At 42.3% G+C, this 21,133-nt stretch overlaps 1 protein-coding gene across 5 annotated transcripts in view; it reads right to left on the bottom strand.

Moving 5' to 3' along the window:
- The window catches only part of CCDC170 (coiled-coil domain containing 170), a 92,811-nt gene that overhangs the window by 47,548 nt on the left and 24,130 nt on the right, over nucleotides 1–21,133 (bottom strand). For 3 of the 5 annotated variants that reach the window (XM_040448874.1, XM_040448873.1, XM_040448872.1), the window contains exons 2-5: nucleotides 14,029–14,157; nucleotides 11,636–11,892; nucleotides 7,129–7,273; nucleotides 1,980–2,165 (exon numbers count right to left, since the gene is read on the bottom strand). In XM_040448874.1, the coding sequence (XP_040304808.1) occupies nucleotides 1,980–2,165; nucleotides 7,129–7,273; nucleotides 11,636–11,892; nucleotides 14,029–14,157 (717 nt within the window). The remainder of the gene's footprint in view (nucleotides 1–1,979; nucleotides 2,166–7,128; nucleotides 7,274–11,635; nucleotides 11,893–14,028; nucleotides 14,158–21,133) is intronic. The other 2 variants (XM_040448875.1, XM_040448876.1) reach the window with 2 other exon arrangements.

Raw genomic sequence — 21,133 nt, forward strand, 5'->3', positions numbered from 1 at the left:
GATATTTTAAAAACTCTAAATATCACTTTTAATTTAAAATACCAGTATTACTTTATTACTAAAACGTACTTCTAGCTCTGTCCACTGAAAGAAATGACATCCCAACAGCACTGAGCACACCGAAAGCCTAACTCTTGGCTTTCAGCACCATCCTCCAGTAAAAGGCACCAAAGCTCCCTAAAGAATAGGTTGATTGTAGTTCTGTGGTCTGAAAGACCCTAAGATGTCATGTGTTCTGTCAGAAAAAGCTAGGAAATGTTAAAAGACTAAACGGATGAGGTTCAAGGTCACAGAGACCATCCTGAAGGGGCTGCTGCTGCTGGGCCAATTCAGTGAATTTGGAGCACCAAAAAAAAATAAAAATAAATAGTCACTGACTATAACAATAAGTAAATAAAAATCCATGTGTCCACAGAACTGAAAAGAAAAGGAATAAAAAGCTTTTCTTTACAGAAGAATGCCAGCTAATAAGCAAAAGGAGTGGTAAGATTAGAATATTACCTTTTTGCCACCCCTGAGGTAATTAATCCAGGCAAGAATCAACGATGATAACACCACTTGGTAAAGTCAATGGGGAACAGAAATAACCTGCCAATTATCAGAACTAATCTACCCAGAGACAGCTTACTTAACTGCAAAAGAAAAAAAACGTACCTTTATGCTACAAAGAGCAGTGTCAGCAACAAGGAACGACCTAGCATTCATTACTTGCCTGTGATACGAAGTATACACCTTCACCTTTGAACTACCCTTGCCGAAAATATTTAACCTGAATCCAATCCAGTCATTACCTAATTTTAAATCACATCTCCTTTATCACTTGTCTTCTATGCATTTTGTTAACTGATTGCACTGGCTCACTTTCACTTGTGAAAACTCATCGTTATTATTAATCCCATGATCAGTTTCTTTGTCACAAAAATATAAAAATATAATTGAAGGGTTCTATAATGTTAAAAAGCATATAGTATTTATTTGCATGCTCAAACAAGTTTTAGGTAATTTGAAGAGATCAAGCAATTCATTGTGTAAATAAAGGGTCAGAATTAAGAGATGCTTCCTTTTAATGGTCTCTCTCTAGATAATACCTACAACCCTTGACCCCGCAAGTATACCTCTAGGGTTTTGTCTTACTGATACATTCTCATGCATGACAATATAAGATTATTCATAGCAACCTTGTTTATAATAGTGCGTGGTATATTACCATTTTGTGTTAAAAATACAAAGAGAAAAATATAATGTACAGCATGCATCCATTTGTATTAAAATTAAATAAAAAGAGAGTGCCTGTGTGGCCCAGTCAGTTGAGCGTCCAACTCTTGATTTTGGCTCAGGTCCTGATCTGGAGGTTCGTGCGATCGAGCCCATGACTGGGTCTATGCTAACAGCTCCCTGTTTCAGATATTCTCTCTCTCTCTCTCTTCCTCTCCCCTACTCACTCACTCTGTCTCTCTCAAATTAAATAAATTTAAAAAACTAAATAAAAAGAACACGTATATACGTGTATATAGAATATTTCTAGAAAAGTATATAAAAAATTGTTAACAGGGGTTGCCTCTGCGAACAACTGGGTGGCCAGAGGCAGTGGGTGCAGGGAAGACTTTCCCCATACACCCTTATGTCCATTTAGAGTTTTGAACTTCAGAATGTTGATGCATTACCTATTTGTTCAAAAAAAATGAATGTTTGAATTTTTAAAATCCTTAGAGTCTAACTAAAGTAGGGCACATTCTCTACAAATTCTACGTTTAAATGTGTCGTATTTCTTTTTTTTTTCCTAATTAGACAAAAATGTGCATCAAATGGCCCCTTGAGGTCACTGAGTCCCGTGCTGCCCCCCCACCCCCAGCCCGCCTGCTGACAGCAGCCCTTTGAAACTGTGGCCAGTAATGCTAGTGTGCTCGCCCACATCTGGTTTTCAATTTCTGCTTCGTAAACACCATCACAGATGCACACGCACACTTCACATACTGTACCTGGCCCAGCTTGTCTTTCTCTTCAGTGCAGGAGGCAGCTTTTTTCTGCGCTCTGTTTACTTCTGAAACCAGCCTCATGATGGTTTCTCTGCTAGCTTTTGCTTCCATCTCATGGACATTTACAGTCTCTTCAAGAGTAACGATTTGTCCTTTTACGAATGCATTTTCCTTGCACAGTTCTCTAAGCTGAAGAGGAAGCAATTACAGTTGTCCTGTAAAAATGAACAATTTGAAACCACTTCCTCTAAGCACCTCTGATCTACATACCCCACTGACTGCGTTATCGAGACGAGTGCAAGCAGGGTCCCTCCAGCCACTCAAAGGAGCACATTTTCAAAAGCAGCCTCTACACTGTTGTTATGAGCAGACCCACAGATCAAATTAAAATTAATCAAGAGATAGCTACAGGGCAACACGGAGGACAGTCCTGCCAAATGCTTCCCAACAGAGCGAGTGACAGAGCAGGCATCAGCAAGCCCCTGGCTTCAGTAATCTGGGGGAGTTGATATTCTACAGAGATTACAGTAGGTGAGGAAGCAAGGGAGTTAGTTCTATTCTGCCCCCGTCTCATGGCACCAACTGCCTCCAAGGCACTACCTGGCATGGGGCTGGGAGGGGGGGGGGCCTACGGAGATGAAAGCAGGATTCTCTTTTGAAAAAGAAAATCCTTCTAATTAATATCAGCATAGAAAAATCTGGAATAACACGCTCAAACAGTGGCTATCATTGGGATTAGGAGAACTTTTCACTCTGTGTTGTTGTGCATTTGGGTTGTTAGCTGGAAGCATTAATAAGATTTGTAAGATGTATGAGGAGGGAAAATGAAATCAGACAGGATCCTTGGCCCCAAGGAACAAGCCCCCCCCCACCCCCACCCCCCTCTGCCCAGCTCAGCGGGTAAGGCCCTGAGGACGCCCATAGGAAGGGCTGAGACTTCACACTCCCGAGTCAGCATTTGTGTTAGGGCTCTGGGGGGGGGGGGGGGGGAGTGACCCATCCTTAAGCCTCAGAGCTTTGTCAACGTGGTGCCCTGCTCCCACCTCAGAGCTGTTTCCTCTTTCCTGAGGAAATACTGTTCTGCCTGTGTGTACGCTCAGTCCCCAACAGCTTCCAAAAGTCCCCACCTCAGAGGGGTGCTCCTTGGTCAGTCTACTACACTAGCCTCCCACACCTCTAACCTGCTTCCCTCTGTATCTCCACATCCCGACTGGTTTTTTGTCACCTTTTCCTACATGGCAGAATACTAGATATTTATTTCCCCCTCATCTTTATCTCACAATAACGAAAGCTCTAGGAGAGCACAGATTCAGTCTTATCTCGTTCACTGCCGCACCACCAGCGCCCAGAACCGTGCCTAGCATATAGTAGTCACTCACTAAATATCTGCGAAATGGACAAATGCCAAATAAGTCTCCTTGGAACGCCTCCTTGGTTTCCTGGGAGTGTACATGCACATTAGGAGAGCTTTAAAAATGAGAAAGTGGAGGCACCTGGGTGGTGCACTCGGTTAAGCATCTGACTTGATCTCAGCTCAGGTCATGATGTCACAGTTCATGAGTTCAAGTCTCACATCAGGCTCTGCGCTGATGGTGCAGAGACTGCTTGGGATTCTGGCTCTCTTTCTCTGTGCCCCTCCCCCACATGTGTGCGTGCAAATAAATACATAAACTTTAAAAGCCAAAATAAATAAATAAACTTAAAAGAAAAATAAAAGTGAGGACACAGCTTTGAAACTGAAGGAGTGCTTTTGTCCCACTTCTCAGGGGAACACCTCGTGAGTGTTGATCAAAACAGCAACCTTTGTGCACCTTGACCAGTGATTTTTTTTTAAATACCTGCTCACGTATTGGGGATGCTAAAGCCCTAGGATCCCAACATGTGTTTTAAAATACAGTTTCTATCACTCTTTGGGTGTGGTGAAGCCAACAGATCCGGAGAGAGCTGCCGCTGAAAAAGAGTCTGTTACTCAGTGCTCAAGAAGACGGGGCAGGCCACACCACATGAGGCCACAGCCTGGGGAACAGCCAGGTCAGTCAGGAGACACAGAGAAGCAACAGATAACAGGGGCAAGTCTTTGTGGCAGTTTCCACAGGAAGGAATGAGCAAGGTGGGGTACGCAGGCTCAGGATTGGCTAGTTTGAATAACAACAGGAGCGCAGGGGCTGTCCCCACTTGTCTGGTGCCCAGCCCCTCGGTGATTAGGGAAGGGGGGCAGTGGCCCAGAGGGTAGAGCCTGAGAGAGCGAAGGGCTGGGATGTGGGAGTGGTTGGTTTGCACAGGAAAACCATGCTCCCAGGAGCCTCTTTTATGAGGAACTGGTTAACCCTGGGAGACAGTCTCTCCTGGGTCAGCAAGGCCCCACATGTCAAAGCATCTGGAAAACAGAAAATCATAAGGCATAATGAATGCAGCACCGACACCCGGATTAGCACCTGGAGACAGTCTCTGATGTGAGGAAAGGGGGTCATGAAAGAAGGAGTTTTTTCATTCTCTTTGCTTCTCCCTATCACTTGGCTTTAAAAATAATCCCCCAAATGACCCTGCACAGGGGACTTTGACATCCAGGCTCCTGGTCACAGATGAGCAACCGGGAGGGGGAAGAGATGTGCCCAGCATCCTGGAGCTCATCGGGTGGACTCTAGGCCTGGACTATCGAAACCCATCGGTGAAGAGGAACACTTCCCGAAGGAAAATAAGATTATTCTGCAGCTGTCAGCCAGTGCAGTTGGGAAGCTTATTCCTACAACTCTGAGGCATGGTCTTTAAGACTGGCAGCATGGGGGTGTCAGTTGGTTAAGTGTCCGACTCTTGGTTTTGGCTCAGGTCATGATCTCATGGTCTGTGGGTCAGAGCCCTAAGTCAGGCTCTGCACTGACAGCGAGGAGCCTGCTTGGGATTCTCTGTCTCCCTCTCTCTCAGCCCCTCCCCCCCACTTATGCCCACGTGTGCTCTCTGTAAAAAATAAATAAGCTTAATTTTAAAAAGTGGGCAGATGGGGTGCCTGGGTGGCTCAGTCGGTTAAGCAACTGACTTCAGCTCAGGTCATGAATTCATGGTTCCTGGGTTCGAGCCCCACATCCGGCTCTGTGCCGACAGCTCAGAGCCTGGAGCCTGCTTCGGATTCTGTGTCTCCCTCTCTCTCTGCCCCTCCCCCACTTGTGTTCTGCCTCTCTCTCTCAAAAATAAATTTAAAAATGTAAAAAGAAATATTTTTAAATGGGCAGAGGACCTGAATAGCCATTTTTCCGAAGATAACCATCAGACACATGAAAAGATGTTCAACATCATGAATTATCCAGGGAATACAAATCAAAGGCACAATGAGACTTCACTTTACATCCATCAGAATGGCTAATATCAAAATGATAAAAAATAACTATTGGTGAGGATGTGGAGAAAAAGGAATGCTTGTGCACTATGGGTGGGCATGTAAATTGGTGCAGTCACTGTGGAAAAACAGTCTGGAGGTTCCTCAAAAAATTAAAAATAGATTTACCATATGACCTAGGATTCCACTTCTCAGTATTTATCCCCCCAAAATAAAAACACTATTTAAAAACATATATGTACCCATATGTACACTGAAGCATTATTTACAATAACCAAGAGAGGGAAACAACCTAAGTGTCCATCAACAGATGAGTAAAGATGTGAGACTATATAAATGTATAATATTATATATCATATAATAATAATTCTAGTATATATATATATATATATATATAAAACAGACTACTACTCAGCCATAAAAGAGAATGAAATTTTGCCATTCGTGACAGCATGGATGGACTTAGAGCGTATTATACTAAGTGAAATAAGTCAGAGAAAGACAAATACTCTGATTTCACTTACATGTGGAATCTAAAAAACAGAACACATGAACAAACAAAACAAAAAGGCTCATGTATATGGAGAACAGAATGGTTGCTACCAACGGGGAGGGGATTGGGGGGATGGTGAAATGGGTAAAAGGGGGTGAGAGGTAGAGACCTCCAGCTGTGAAATGAATAGGTCATAGAGATGTGGAGTGAAGTAAGGTGACTACAGTCAATGGTATTTAGTACATATTTGAAAACTGCAGGCAAGCAGATCTTGAAAGTTCTCATCACAAGAAAAAAATAATAAAATTTCTGTAACTTTTTCTGGTGACAGATGGGGACTAGATTTACTATGGTGATCATTTCACAATGTATATAAGTATTGAATCATTAGGCTGTACATCTGGAACTAATATAATATTGCATGTCAATCACACCTCAATTTTAATGAAAAAAGATTGGCTGCAAGGAAATCTGTGAGGAAGCAAGGATATGTAAGGTGTGAAATGAGCAAAGATATGGCGAGAGCCCCAACACTTTCAGGTGCCCTAATGAATCACTATGTGCCAAGTGAATTATTCACTTGATAGAACTAATTTAATCTTACTCATAACCTACTATTAAAGTAGGATTTTTATTATTTGATTTCAACAAAAATTTAAAAAGTACTTTAGAACTAATCTTGGGGCGCCTGGGTGGTTCAGTCGGTTAAGCGGCCGACTTCGGCTCAGGTCATGATCTCATGGTCCGTGAGTTCTAGCCCCGCATCAGGCTCTGTGCTGACAGCTCAAAGCCTGGAGCCTGTTTCAGATTCTGTGTCTCCCTCTCTCTGACCCTCCCCCGTTCATGCTCTGTCTCTCTCTGTCTCAAAAATAAATAAATGTTAATAAAAAAAAATTTTTTTTAAAAAAAAGAACTAATCTTAACCTTCTACTCAAGAAGTATCCCAAAAATTACACAGTTGGTTTTGGGTGTGTGTGTGTGTGTGTGTGTGTGTGTGTGTGTGTTTCTGTCTGTAACTAAAAATACTATCCCCCAAAATACATTGTTAAAATGAATAATTAATCGTATTTGGCAACCTGAACATATTTTAGACAAAACAATTAATCCTTTGTGGAGGGCAAGTAATCCCAAATAATGTTAGAAAGGATTGTGGAATTGAGTCAGAGAGGTGATTAAGGTTTATCTCAGGTCACACAGTCAAGTAATGCTATACTTGGGCTACTGTTCCATTCCCCTATCACCCCCACACTCTACCACAACGTTTCCTTTCATGGCACGTGTCAGAATGACCGCTACATTTATCTTCTTTTTCATGTGCATACAAACACCTTTAGAATTAAATCTTCATCTGACGCCTTTTCATTCTTCTTGTCCGGATCTAAGCAGTCACAAAGTTGAGCTAGAAATTCTTCATGTCTCCTGCAATTCTTTGAGACTTGCTTCTTATTCTCCTCATTTTCCTTTAAACACTTTCTATAGGGCAAATTAACAAATAAGTCAAGTTTTAACGCCATACAAGAGATCATTCATCAAAGTTCGAAACTTAAGTTCTCTATAATCCTATCACCATTTTCAACACAATACAGTTTCCCAGACACAGAGGACATCGTTGTCATGCAAGCCCCATAAGGGAAGGAGAAAAGTGAAAAACATCCTGGGTATCTACGCTTTGCAGAAATGTAGAAAAATCTTCATAGCATCTTAGATCTAGTAACAGCAAAGGAAACAGACTCTCTGCCTCTTGTCCTCCACCAGTTAGGATTTGCAGAAGCAGCAATAAATCTCTAGATCACACATGGATATATATAGTCATGGGTCTCCTTTGGGTTTTCATGAGTAAAAAGGACAGTGCTGCTATATTTCTTTTTTTTTTATGTTTATTTATTTTTGAGAGACAGAGGGAGAGCATGAGTGGGGGAGGGACAGAGAGAGAGAGAGAGAGAGAGAGAGAGAGAATCCAAAGCAGGCTCCAGGCTCTGTGCTGTCAGCACAGAGCTAGATGTGAGGCTCGAACTCACAAACCTTGAGATCTTGACCTGAGCCAAAGTTGGATGCTTAACTGACTGAGCCACCCAAATGCCCCGCTGCTATTTTTCTTCTAGTGCATCATCCTTTGTTTTATTTTCAGACATTACACAGTGATCTATAAGCGTTAGTTAGGGCATTCCCTGGTCCATGGCCAAGCATAACTATAATAAAAAATATATCAGGAGCAGGGGATGTTCCCCCTCTAGAAAAAAGAGATGTTAAATCACCAGCAAAGACTATTATTAGTTTTCACACATCCAGAGTTTTTAAAGAGTACTGATATGGGCCAGTCAAGGAAAATCAGTTGATTATGCTCTGCTATGAATATTTCATTTCAAATCTCAGATAGGTTTGCTGAAATAGTATGGTCTATTTCTAATGCTTTAAATGTTAGAGACTAAGAGATCATAAAAAAAATAGACACACTTTAAAGACAAATTAGAATCATCTCAGTAATTTGGTATCATTTTTTCAGTACCCTAGATAATAAACATGATTATTGCTTTCCCTTTTTACCATGTTGAGTGTTTACTGCAAATTCTTTCACTCTATTCAAAGATTAACAAAGCATGTAATTGCATATACTCAAAATCAAATCATATTTCTATTTAGAAAAATGTATAACAATAAAAGACTAACATGAGTATATCTCTAAGTTCTTATTTTCAGCATCTAAAAGGTAATATTTAGTCATCTCTCTGACTCATGAAAGGCACAGTTAATGCTATGATTCTGATTGATTTACATGTATGATTCCACACATTCTCTCCAAGATTTCAATCTTGTTTCTCAATCCTAATGGTTGCTGAACTATTTCCACTTCTATTCACATTTCACTTTGACCCAACAAAGTTCCAGGAATCTATCCTAAGGACATAATCACATAAATTTGAAAATATGAATGCACATGAATATTCATTGCATCTTGGATTATAATAATTTTTTGACTAGAACTAACCTAAGTGCCTACAGGAAATAGCAAAGAGAACTGGTTAAGTAAGTTACAATATCTCAGGCAATGGGTATCATGGGCTATTAAAAATGATATAATGAATGCCTTTTTAAAATATCTACAATATATTATTCAGTAAAAAATAGTTCATTACATGATATAATTTATGTACAACTATATGAAAACCTGTCCACCAAAATGTTCAGTATAAACTCTTGGAGAATCATAAGGTCTTGAGTAATTTTAATATTTTTGGCAATCTTCTATATTGAAAAAAATTTTTATTACATATCATTTTATTATTCATTTGTTTAGTAAATATTGATTGGGTACTTACTATGGACCAAGCCCTATTAAAGATACTCAAGACATAGTAGTAAATAAAACAGATGAACATCCTTGCCCTCATGAAGCTTATGTTCTAGTTGGGAAGATGGACAACCACCAAAATTAATGTATGTAAAATATATACTACGTTATTTAAAAAGCTGGAGGGAAGGGGCGCCTGGGTGGCGCAGTCGGTTAAGCATCCGACTTCAGCCAGGTCACGATCTCACGGTCATGAGTTCGAGCCCCGCGTCAGGCTCTGGGCTGATGGCTCAGAGCCTGGAGCCTGTTTCCGATTTTGTGTCTCCCTCTCTCTCTGCCCCTCCCCCGTTCATGCTGTGTCTCCCTCTGTCCCAAAAATAAACGTTGAAAAAAAAATTTTTTTAATAAAAAAATAAAAAGCTGGAGGGAAGAAATTAAGCAGGAAAGGGGGTGAGAAATATTTGGGGGGAGCAGGGTAAAATTTTAGATGTGGTCACTCATAGAAGACCTTATAAGAAGGTGACTTCTGAGTGAAGATCTAAAAGGAGCAGAGGGGTAACCATGCAATACTTGGGGGAAGAGCTTTCCAGGCAAAGGGATTGGCAAGTGCAAAAGTCCTGAGGTAGGATCACACCTGTTATCTTCAAAGGACAGCGAAGATGGAAAGAATAAGAGAGGGAATGGAAGCAAAACCAGGTCAGGATGAGCCTTCTAGGTCATAGAATATCCTTTGTCTTTACCCTGAGTGAGAAGTCATTGAGGATTCTGAGCATAGGACCGAAAAGATCTAATTTGAATGTTTTTATAGGATCACTCTGGCTACGAAGGGCACAGGTGGAAGCAGGAAAATCACTTAGGAGGCTACTTCAAAAATCCAGGAGAGAGATGGTAGTCGCTTGAATCAGGTTACTGGCAATTAGGGCAGCAATGGGAAGTACTCAAAATTTAGATTTATTTTGAAGGCAGGGATGATGGGACCCATTGAAGGATCAGACATGGAGTGTGAAAAAGCAAGAGGACTGAGGATGATTACCAAGACTGTTGGACTGACGGACTAGAAGAATGGAATTATCACTAAAGGAGACAAGGAAAAGGGCAGGAGGATTCTGTGGAAATAGCAAGAGTTTCGTTTCAGCCATGTGAGGTTTGAGATGCCTGTTGGACATCCACATGGGGATGGTCAGTAGGTAGTAAAATATGTGGGTCTTGACTCTGAGAAGAGATCTAGGCTAGACAGAGACATGTGGGAGTCAACTAGCATTTAGATCATCTTAACGTCATGAGACAAGATCACCAAGAGAGCGAATTTAGATAGAAACCAGAAGAGATTCAAGGACTGAGTCCCGGGGCACTCCAGTCTTTGGAAGGCGATGAGAGGAGATGGGAAAAATAAAAGGGACTACAGCAGGGCAGCTAGAGAGGACAGGTACAAAGCAGGCATGTGTAGTGTCCTGGCAGTCAGAAGAAGAAAGTGGTTCAAGGAGAAAGACCAACTGTGACCGATGTACTGGTGGGTCAAGTAAGATAAAGACTGATCATTTAATCTGTAACATACAGTCACTGGTCACCTTAGTGAGAGGTGTCAGTGGAGTAGACCCAAGAGAGGAGAGGAGAAGAACTGGAGACAGTGAGTCTATACACACATTTGAAGGAGTTTTCCTGGAAGCAGAAGGACAAAAAGAGGACAAGAGTTGGAAGTGTTGGGTTTTGTTTTTTTTTTTAATGTTTATTTTTGAGAGACAGAGACAGAGTGTGAGCAGGGGAGGGACAGAGAGAGAGAGAGTGAGACACAGAATCTGAGGCAGGCTCCAGGCTCTGAGCTGTCAGCACAGAGCCCGACGCGGGGCTCAAACCCACGGACTGTGAGATCATGACCTGAGCCGAAGTCGGACGCTCAACCGACTAAGCCACCCAGGTGCCCCAGTGTTGGGGTTCTTTTTCAAAGATGGAATAAGTAAAATAAATATCAAGTATCCTATTATTAAAGTTAGTTAAGTTATGACACATAGAATTTTAAAAGTATATTTTAGGAACAACTAGTTCCCAGTTTTGTCTCAATAATTACCTTTTGCCAGAACTAAGTGTGGAAAACCCAGATTTCATGAGTTCTCTGCATAAACTGGCAATAAAATCTAATGAGGAGTGTTCGGGGTGGTCTGGAGTGGTCTGGGCTTCTGGGGTATTTTTACAGCCAGCTTCTGAATAAACACCTCCCTCTCTGTGTATTCCACCACCTCTGGTTAAACCTCTACTTACAGAAAATCTTCCAAATTATGTATATAGGCATTTGCAGCCCTAATCAATTGGACATAAACATGCTTAGGACAAGGCCTTGTTTGTCAAGGTTCCTGGTAACATTGAGAAATGAGCTTGAGAAAAATTTTCAAGACTCCAAAGACATTTGAGGTCAATAACGTTTTTCTCCTTCAAATTGACTTTCAGGGCCAAAGAAGGCAAAACACCAGTACCTTCAAGCGTGTGTCCTGCTATCAGAAGCTAGTATTTTAACGCTAACTCAACTAACAAATATATCGAAATACCCTTACTGTAAGTTCTCATCTAGTTCCGCAACTTTCTTCTTCAACTCCTGGTTCTCCTTGATTGCGGTGTGAGCTGTGATTTCGGTTCTAATTTTAGAAGTGGCAAGTGCTGCTGATTCTTCTTCCAGCTCCTGAACTCTGTGTCTTAGAGAGGTGAGGAGAGATGATTTTCTAGCATTATTTTCTTTGTAATTCTCCATTTCAGCTTTCAACTCTTGACAGGAGGCTTCTTTCGAAAGCATCTTGGATCGGAGATCTCGAAGCTAACATAGAAAGCCCATAAAAGGAGGAAAAGGATTTCAGTGGCGTAAGTTCGAAGTACCTCTAAGAAACCCAAAACCATGGGGCGCCAGGGTGGCTCAGTTAAGCGTCTGACTTTGGCTCAGGTCATGATCTCACGGTTCCTGAGTTCGAGCCCCATGTTGGGCTCTGTGCTGACAGCTGGGAGCCTGGAGCCTGCTTCGAATTCTGTGTGTCCCTCTCTCTCTGCCCCTCCCCTGCTTGTGCTCTACCTCTCTCTCTCAAATATAAGTAAACATTAAACAAATTTTTTTTAATTTAAAAAAATAAAGAAACCCAAAACCATAATTTCAAATCTCACACGTTTGTACATGACCTAATCCAACTTTTATTTTCCTTTTTTGCTATTTGCGTCTGTATCACCAGATGAGAAATTATGCCTAAAGAATGGACTTCAGGGGCGCCTGGGTGGCGCAGTCGGTTAAGCGTCCGACTTCAGCCAGGTCATGATCTCGCGGTCCGTGAGTTCAAGCCCCACGTCGGGCTCTGGGCTGATGGCTCGGAGCCTGGAACCTGTTTCCGATTCTGTGTCTCCCTCTCTCTCTGTCCCTCCCCCGCTCATGCTCTGTCTCTCTCTGTCCCAAAAATAAATAAACGTTGAAAAAAAATTTAAAAAAAAAAAAAAAAAGAATGGACTTCATACTATGTCTCTTTCAAAACCATTGGAGCAATGTCTTAGGGGTGATTCAGTGCCACTCAAGAGACATTTGTGGTGTTTTTTTGCAAAAAGCAATAAAATATTTTGCAATGGTAATTCATTTTCTAAATCTGTGTTGCTGCTATTGCTGCTGACAGACAATGAAACAAGAAACTTAAAATACTTGTAATTTCATGGCCACAAGTGGTTCCTAAGTAGATACAGACTATTTGACATATCACTGTATTTCTTCCACTTGCCTTCTAGATCCTTATTGTGGGCAATAAAATAATAATAATAATAATAACATTTCCAAGAAAAATATGGAAGAAAAGAAAAATCCTTACAAGATGTATACAAAAGAAACATTTTAACTTATGAATTCTGTGCCATCAAAATACTGAACGATGTCTGTGCCCTAATAGGATGTCAGGCCCCCCCATAAGAAAACTTGGCAGGTCCTTTGGCCTTTATTTAAGACTGTCTCTGCTTCCCTCTCCCCTGAGACGAATGAGGGAGTTGGACCCCCTTGATTTTAACTTACAAAAAGAAAGAGGAAAAAGCCAATGCCAACTTTGGAACCGGGAGTATACATGCATACAATTTTTCACACACATACAAGGTATCAAATCATCTCTCGGTGGGGTCCCAGCAGCCTAGTGAAAACACTAGTTATCTCCCAGGGAAGCCTAAGACTCCCTCAGGGCCATCAGGCTATGAACAGAATGGACCTAGAGAGACTCTCTCAAGAAACTCCATAATCGACCAGATCCAGCCAGGAGGGTAGATGGATCCCAATCATCATCCTAGAATCTCCCCAGCCAGTCAGAGCTACCACTATCCCAGGAATCCAGAATTCCATCCTAAGAGCTCCAGATTGCAAACAGTCCACATTAAAGGAACATATTCAGTAAGATGCCAAAAATGCCCCAAAGCCAAGGCAGCTTCAAGCAAAGCCATCAGGTGTCCCCAAGTCTCTCAAGGCTGTGAAGCCCCTCTGACATCCAGAATGCAGCCCATGTCACCTCACTTTGCACCACGGCAAATGCATAACCTTTCAGGAATTCCCTACAAGGGGAGTAGGTGCACCATAACGGAATAAGTACAACCTTCGCCGAAAGTTGTAAAGCTGTATCCCCCCCCTTCCTGTTTCTTAAAGTTTCTTTATTTATTTTGAGAGAGAGAGAGAGAGAGAGCATGCACAAGCAGGGGCATGGGGGCAGAGAGGGAAGGAGAGACAGAATCCTTAGCAGGCTCCACGCTGTCAGCACAGAGCCTAACATGGGACTCGATCCCACAAACCATGAGATCATGACCTGAGCCAAAGTCAAGAGTCAGACGCTCTTGACTGAGCCACCCAAGCAGCCCATCCTAGCCTATTTCTAATCACCTCTACACTCTGCTTCACTCAATAAGAAACTAAAATGGTCCACTTCTGAGTCATGAAGATGCATAATCTTACCTCAGACTGAGCACATTCAAATTTGACCAAAGTTGCAGCAAGGTCACTTCGAGCACTTTCGGCCACATTCCGATAGTGGTGTAACTGCTCCCTAGTGACCGGGACTTCCAAGAGACGGTCGTAAATTTCCTGACAGGGTTCCCCCAAAAGACAAAATATAAAGGAGAGTTTTAAACAGTCTTTTCTGTGCAGCTGTAAAAAAACGAGATTAAACACAGAGCATTCTTTGTGGTCCAAACATGTCGAAAATGCTGCCCAGGGAAGTGTCTCATCCAGATCATTTCATTCTCAAAATTCTGAAGGAGGCGGGAGGCAGCCCAGGAATGAATGATGTGCTCCCCCAGGATGGCATTTAAGAACTGGCCTTTGCCACTTTAGAAGGCTTCCTTCCACCCAAGTCAAATGCTATTTGACCTCTTTCCAGAACTGATAGAGTCCACAAAGAACTGTCAGAAGAGACGCAATGTGACAAGGTCCACAGCAAAGAGGGAGTTTTCATTGTCCTTACGTTTCCAGGTAACAAAAATCATCAATTCATCTCATCTTTTGAATAAAGTGTGTCATATGTTTATCAAAGAGATCATGTGAGTTAAAAGTAAAAGACGGCCCCCTTCGTAATTATTCACGATTACCACTTATTCTCAACCTCAGAGCCTATCTCAAGGTCACGATGGTGACTCAGATGAATGCAGAACATCGGTGATCGCACGGCAGTGCCTGGGGAGTCTCTGTGGAGACTCAGCTCCGCTGATGGCTGCCAGTGCAGAAATGTGGATCCCAAAGTGGCCAGATTTTTTCCAATTTTTCAAGCAAGTCATATATCCAGACTTTTTGAAGTAAAAATTCCCAGTTTTTGCAACTTGGCAACTAATTTAAATGTTTAAAAAAGAAACACTGTGTGATCCAAATAAACACATCTGCAGAGCAGATTTGATGGGTTTGGCCTGTGGGTCATAGTCTGTAACCTCTGCTTCTGTTTCTGTCTTACTCAGAATTATTCCTGAGCTTGGATGGATATACCTCTGCCCACCTCTGTGAAGTTTCCAGGGCCTGTGGTCTTTGTGAAAGACATACAGGAGAGCCATTCATTTTTGAAGAAATACGAAAGGGGTCACATAAAGGAGGGTTTCCTGGAATTATCTGAGAGGCCTCAGGGGACACACTAGTAAAACTGGCTTATGGCTGCCCAGCTACTGAACTGCCAAAGACTACTGTTTGGAAATATTCATGAATGCAAAAGTCATCTCAAAGCCCTTCACTGTAACAAGCGTTGTCATGACTAGTGTGTTTCGATCCACAAAATGCCAAACAAAACCTCCAGTGCACTTAGTAACAGCCAGTGTTTGCCAATCACAACATATCCAAGAAGATGGTAGGTATGTACTTCTGGGGAGAAAGCATAAAATGTTTAACTAGATCTAATAAGAGAACCACATCCTGTTCAGCCTCACTTAATATTCAGAAGTAACTTACCCACAGCAATAACCACCACAGCAGTATTTTCTAAAATAGGCCACATGAGGACCTTTGGTCCCTTATGAGTGGTTTGAACCAGGATACGTACAGCACACGGTTTTATAAAATTCATTAGGAAAATAAGTTCTTCGATAGCTGTGATTCTTTCTTTCAATGACTAACATCCTTTTTCAGTAAATGATGTAATCATTCCATAATGTCCTTCTTATGAAGGACATACCTCCTTCTTACCTCCTTCTTATGTCATACCTCCTTCTTATGAACCTCCTTATGTCATACCTCCTTCTTATGAACACATAGTGTCCACTGGACATAATATTAAAAGGCATGCAAGACCATTTTAGGTATGGCCCTTCATTTTAGGAGGTTACCCTCTAACGCAGAACACTATCAAAAAGCATTTACATCTTCAAATGTGCACGGGTGAAAGAAACAACCCATTAAGATCTCATTACCTCTGATACTGGAACGGGACCCACATCAGGCAGACTCCTGATTATTGAGTTTAGAAGACAATTGTTGGGTTTAAATCACCCTTTAAATCAAGCAGACTGGAGATTATTCACCAACACATATTTACCGAAAACTTACTCAAGGTCAGGCACTGAGCTTACAGCCTACTAAGAAAAAAGAGCATTTATCAGACATCCTTAATAATGATTATATAATTACCAACTGAAATACAAGCAAGGAAAGAAAGCAGCAGAAAACAAAGGAAACTGACATATGATCAGAGAAGAGGGAAGGCAAGATTTCCCTAAAGAAGTGATGATTGAGTAGGCATTAAATAGGCAAGAGGGGGCGCCTGGGTGACTCGGTTAAGCGCCAATTCTTGATATCAGCTCAGGTCATGATCTAAGGGTCATGAGATCGAGCCCTGAGTGGGGCTCCACACTGGGCACGGAGCCTGCTTAAGATTCTCTCCCTCTCCTTCTCCCTCTGTCCTTCTCCCTCACACAATGTGTGCTCTCAATACATTAAAGAAAGAAAGAAATAGCAGGAGGTACGGAAGCAGGTGCAACACACATCATTCAAATAGCCAGAAGTCTCAGCAAAGGTCCTGTGGCAGGATCGTGCTCTGTGTGGTCCACGATTTGAGCAAAGGCAGTGAGGCTGCAGGACAAGAGCAACTTAAGAACAGTGCCTTGACAGGCAGCTCTGAGCTCATTCACATATGTTAGTGCCACATCGGCACTATTCTTTTTCAGAATATTCCTGGCTACTCTAACTTATGCCTTCTGCCGTGTGAAATTTAGAATCAGCTTATCAAATTCCCAAAAATCCTGTTGGCATTTTTATTGGGATGGAGTTAATTTTACAAATAAGGAGTACTGACAACTTTTAAATATGGAGTCTTCCAACAGAAGTCCTTTTTTTCCCCATTTGTTCGGGAATTCTTTTATGTCTTAGTAGCTGTGATGATTAATTTTATATGTCAGCTTGACTGGGCCACAGGGCTTCCAGATACTTGGTTCAATATATTCTGGTCATGTCTGTGAGAGTGTTCCTGGTGAGGTTAGCATTTGAATCGGTGGAAGACTAAAGTGGATTGCCCTCCCCAGCGCGGGTGGGTCTCATCCAATCCTCTGAAGGCCTGAATAGAACAAAGAGGCTGAGTAAGGATTCTCTGTCAGACTGTCTTCAAGCTGGGACATCGGTCTTCCCCTACCTTTGGACTGAGACTCAGATAGGGGCTTACTCCAGCTCCCCTGGATCTCCGGCATGCTGACTGCAGATCTTGAGATATCTCAGCCTCCATGATGCACAAACCAATCCCTTATCATAAATCTTCATGTATATATTCTCTCTCTCTCTCTCTCTCTCCCCCTGGACAGAAAACCCTGGAGAACCCACCTGAGCCCTAGAAACACCTCTGTGCTAAGAAGGCTCTGAAGTGTGCCACAGAAAGCCATTCCTTCAAGACGCTCTGAGAGAGCTGGACTGAGAAGAAATGAATGGCAGTGGCATGAGAGGACGACAGGGACATGGAGAGACCATGCAAAAGCTGAAAGAAGAATACGTGAATGTATTTCTTTATGACTAAGCTCTTCCCTCTTAGCCCTGAAGTCACCCTATATAGATCCTTATGCAGTGTTCATAGCCGTCTCCTAGATACCTCCTGTTTGGTTTGGAATACTTCTTTCATCTGAGTCAAGAGCTTGGTTGTTGTCATGGCTCTTTATTTTCTGGGTTTGTGATGGTTTTCTACTTTATTACACTGTGCTCAGAGCACATCGATTGCATTCTGGGCTGATGCTCACTGGCGTACCCCAGTGTGGTGGACCAGCGTCCACTCTGGATTGGGTCTATTCGGACTGGAAAGTGCTTTGGTATATGAGCCATTAACTATTTTCCCCCCCATCATCCTTGTCTATGTTATTTCTACTTCAGGGAATTTATTGAGGTTTTGTGAATGCTCAATTTTATGAATGTCTTATGGGCACTTGAAAAGAGGGTGCCTTTTCTATCTTTGGGGCTTGGAGCTCAATATCTATCAATTAGATAGATCTACCTTGCTCGTTATTTTCATTGGGCACTCCTAGCCCAGCCTCACTTCTTGTTTTTTTTATTTTTTAAAATTTACATCAAATTAGTTAGCATCTAGTGCAACAATGATTTCAGGAGATTCCTTAGTGCCCCTTACCCATTTAGCCCATCCCCCCTCCCACAACCCCTCCAGTAACCCTCAGTTTGTTCTCCATATTTATGAGTCTCTTCTGCTTTGTCCCCCTCCCTGTGTTTACATTATTTTTATTTCCCTTCCCTTATGTTCATCTGTCTTGTCTCTTAAAGTCCTCGTATGAGTGAAGTCATGTGATTTTTGTCTTTCTCTAATTTCACTTAGCATAATACCCTCCAGTTCCATCCACGTAGTTGCAAATGACAAGACTTCATTCTTTTTGATTGCAGAGTAATACTCCATTGTATATCTATACCACATCCTCTTTATCCATTCATCCATCGATGGACATTTGGGCTCTTCCCATACTTTGGCTGTTGCTGATAGTGCTGCTATAAACATGTGGGTGCATGTGTCCCTTCGAAACAGCACACCTGTATCCCGTGGATAAATGCCTAGCAATGCAACTGCTGGGTCGTAGGGTAGTTCTGTTTTTAGGTTTTTGAGCCTAGCCTCATTTCTATCCTTTACTCTGTCATGAGCTAAGTCCAACCTCCCATTACTACCATAATTCTCTATTACCTTGTAGCTCTTGTTCTCTTGCCTCAGAAACACTGGTGCTGAGTTGGTGCAAAGATTCAGAATGTGATCTTCATTGCAAATTGTACCATACAGCATCGTAACAGGCCATTACTCATTTCACTTACTCCTTTCTTGCTCTGAATCCAGCCTTTTCTGATAATGACACCATGACCCCTGATTTCTTTTTGTTTGCATTTGCCTACATACACCTTTGTTCCCCATTTTTATTTTCAACCTTTCTGGATCACTTCGTTTGAGATGTCTCATATGTAATAAGGTTAGTTTTGGCTTTGTGATCGATCCTAACATTCTTTTTCCCCAGCCTGGATGACTCTACTTTACATGTGTTAACGTGACAGATAAGTTTGGTCTTAGTTCTGCCGCATTCTTTTATGTTATGCTTCTTGTTTTTATCACGCTTTCAAAATCCTTCACCACAAATCTGTTTGCTTTGCTTTGTTTTGTCTGATAACCGGGAAGGTTTGTATCTTTGTTCTAGTTTTGAATTTATAACTTTAAATAATACCTTTAACATCAGCTAATTCATGATAACAGCATATCTTCTCTTCCGTGCCCCTCTTGTCCCTCCCTCACAACTTCTAATTTTTTATTTTTATTTTTTTGAGAGAGAGAGAGCACACAAGCTAGGGGAGGAGGAAAGGAAGACGGAGCGAGAGAATCCCAAGCAGGTTCCACAGTGAGCAGGGAGCCCAACACAGGGCCCATGGCAGGGCTCCATCCATGACCCTGGGATCATGACCTCAGCTGACATCAAGAGTCAGATCTCCTCTCCTTGTTTGCTGCATCTTTCTTGAAGTCCTGAATCTCTGCTTTCTGAACATGTTTCCGGTACGTGTTGGCTTTACTCGATTGTTCTACGCATGATGAATGTTACGTCACGTCTCTTCCCATCACAGCAACAGTCTTCTGGTAGGTATTCTTCATCTATCATATCTGGGGAGCAGGAATCTTGTCATATGTTTCTTAACATATTTTTTAATGTTTGCTTATTTATTTTGAGAGAGAGAGAGCGCGTGTGAGGGAGCAGAAAAGGGGCAGAGAGGGAGGGAGAGAGAATCCCAAGCAGTCTCCACCCTCAGCATGGAGCCTGATGTGGGGCTCTGTCTCTCAAACCTTGAGATCACAACTTGAGCCAAACCAAGAGAGCGGAGGCTTCACTGACTGAGCCACCCAGGCGCCCAGGGATGTTGCTCTATCTTTAAATAACTCCTGTGTTGTTTCCTTTTCGATTGCTCATTAGAAGGTGAGTGCTTGCTGGGCCGCCTGTGGAAGAGGTCTGTGTGCATACAGGGATGGGAATGTAGTGTCACGTTCTAGACAATAAGGAGTTTCCCTACGACACAGGATTTGTGTATAACTGCATTAGACCCATCTTTCATTCCAGCCGTGCACAGAGGCAACCAGAGGGCTTATCACTATGCAGACTCTCCATGCGCCCCCTGCTCTGCAGCTGCCTACAAATCTGGCTCCTGGCGTGATTTGTATTTGGCCCTCCTGCTCCTACTCTTTGGAAACCGAGCAGGTGCAGAGAAGCTCCAGCGGCCGGTCCACACACCTCCATCCTCTCTTGCAAACAAGAGATTTCCACTTGACTCCTCTGAGTCAGCCACTCACCTTGGCAAAATAGGCTTTCCCAGCTCTTCCTACCCTCTGCAGCGATGCTCCCAGTGCTCCCCCCGGCCCCTCCCCTCAACCCCTGCTGCTTTGGAAAGGCCTGCCGCCTACTTCATGTTACAAGATTCCAGCCATCTCCTGGATGTACCAAAAGTGGAACTTGTTTCTCACTTTCTTTGTCACTTGTGGCTAATTTCCAGGAATAGAAGGGAGAAATGCTATCTGCATGCCACCACTTTTAAACTAGAAGTACCTACCTAGACAGGTTGTTTTTTTGTTTGTTTGTTTGTTTGTTTTTTTCGTTTTTTTTAACTAAATGGTCTTAGAGGCATTAGGAAAAAAATGCCCTGTTAAAAACTCTCATTTTGAAAAAAAAAAATCTAATTAAAACAATGTGATATCCAACAGGAAATCAACAGAAAGATCCATAGAAACACCAGGAACAGTCTTTAGTCTCTGTGCTCAGAAGAATTTAGGGTATGAAAAAAAGAGGCATTATAAATAGTGGGGGGCGGGGAGGGTGGAAATATTGGTTAATAAATAGTGAAGCTAGGGACGCCTGGGTGGCTCAGTAGGTTAAGTGTCCAACTCTTAATCTCAGCTCAGTTCTTGACCTCAGGGTTGTGAGTTCAAACCCTATGTTGGGCTCTGCATCCAGTGTGAAGCAGGAAAGGGAAGGAAGGAAGGAAGGAAGGAAGGAAGGAAGGAAGGAAGGAAGGAAGGAAGGAAAGAGAGAGAGAGAGAGAGAGAGAGAAAGAAAGAAAGAAAGAAAGAAAGAAAGAAAGAAAGAAA

The sequence above is a fragment of the Herpailurus yagouaroundi genome, unplaced genomic scaffold (genome assembly GCF_014898765.1).
Source record: "Herpailurus yagouaroundi ecotype Mexico unplaced genomic scaffold, PumYag 198, whole genome shotgun sequence".
NCBI classification, from domain to species: Eukaryota; Metazoa; Chordata; class Mammalia; order Carnivora; family Felidae; genus Herpailurus; species Herpailurus yagouaroundi.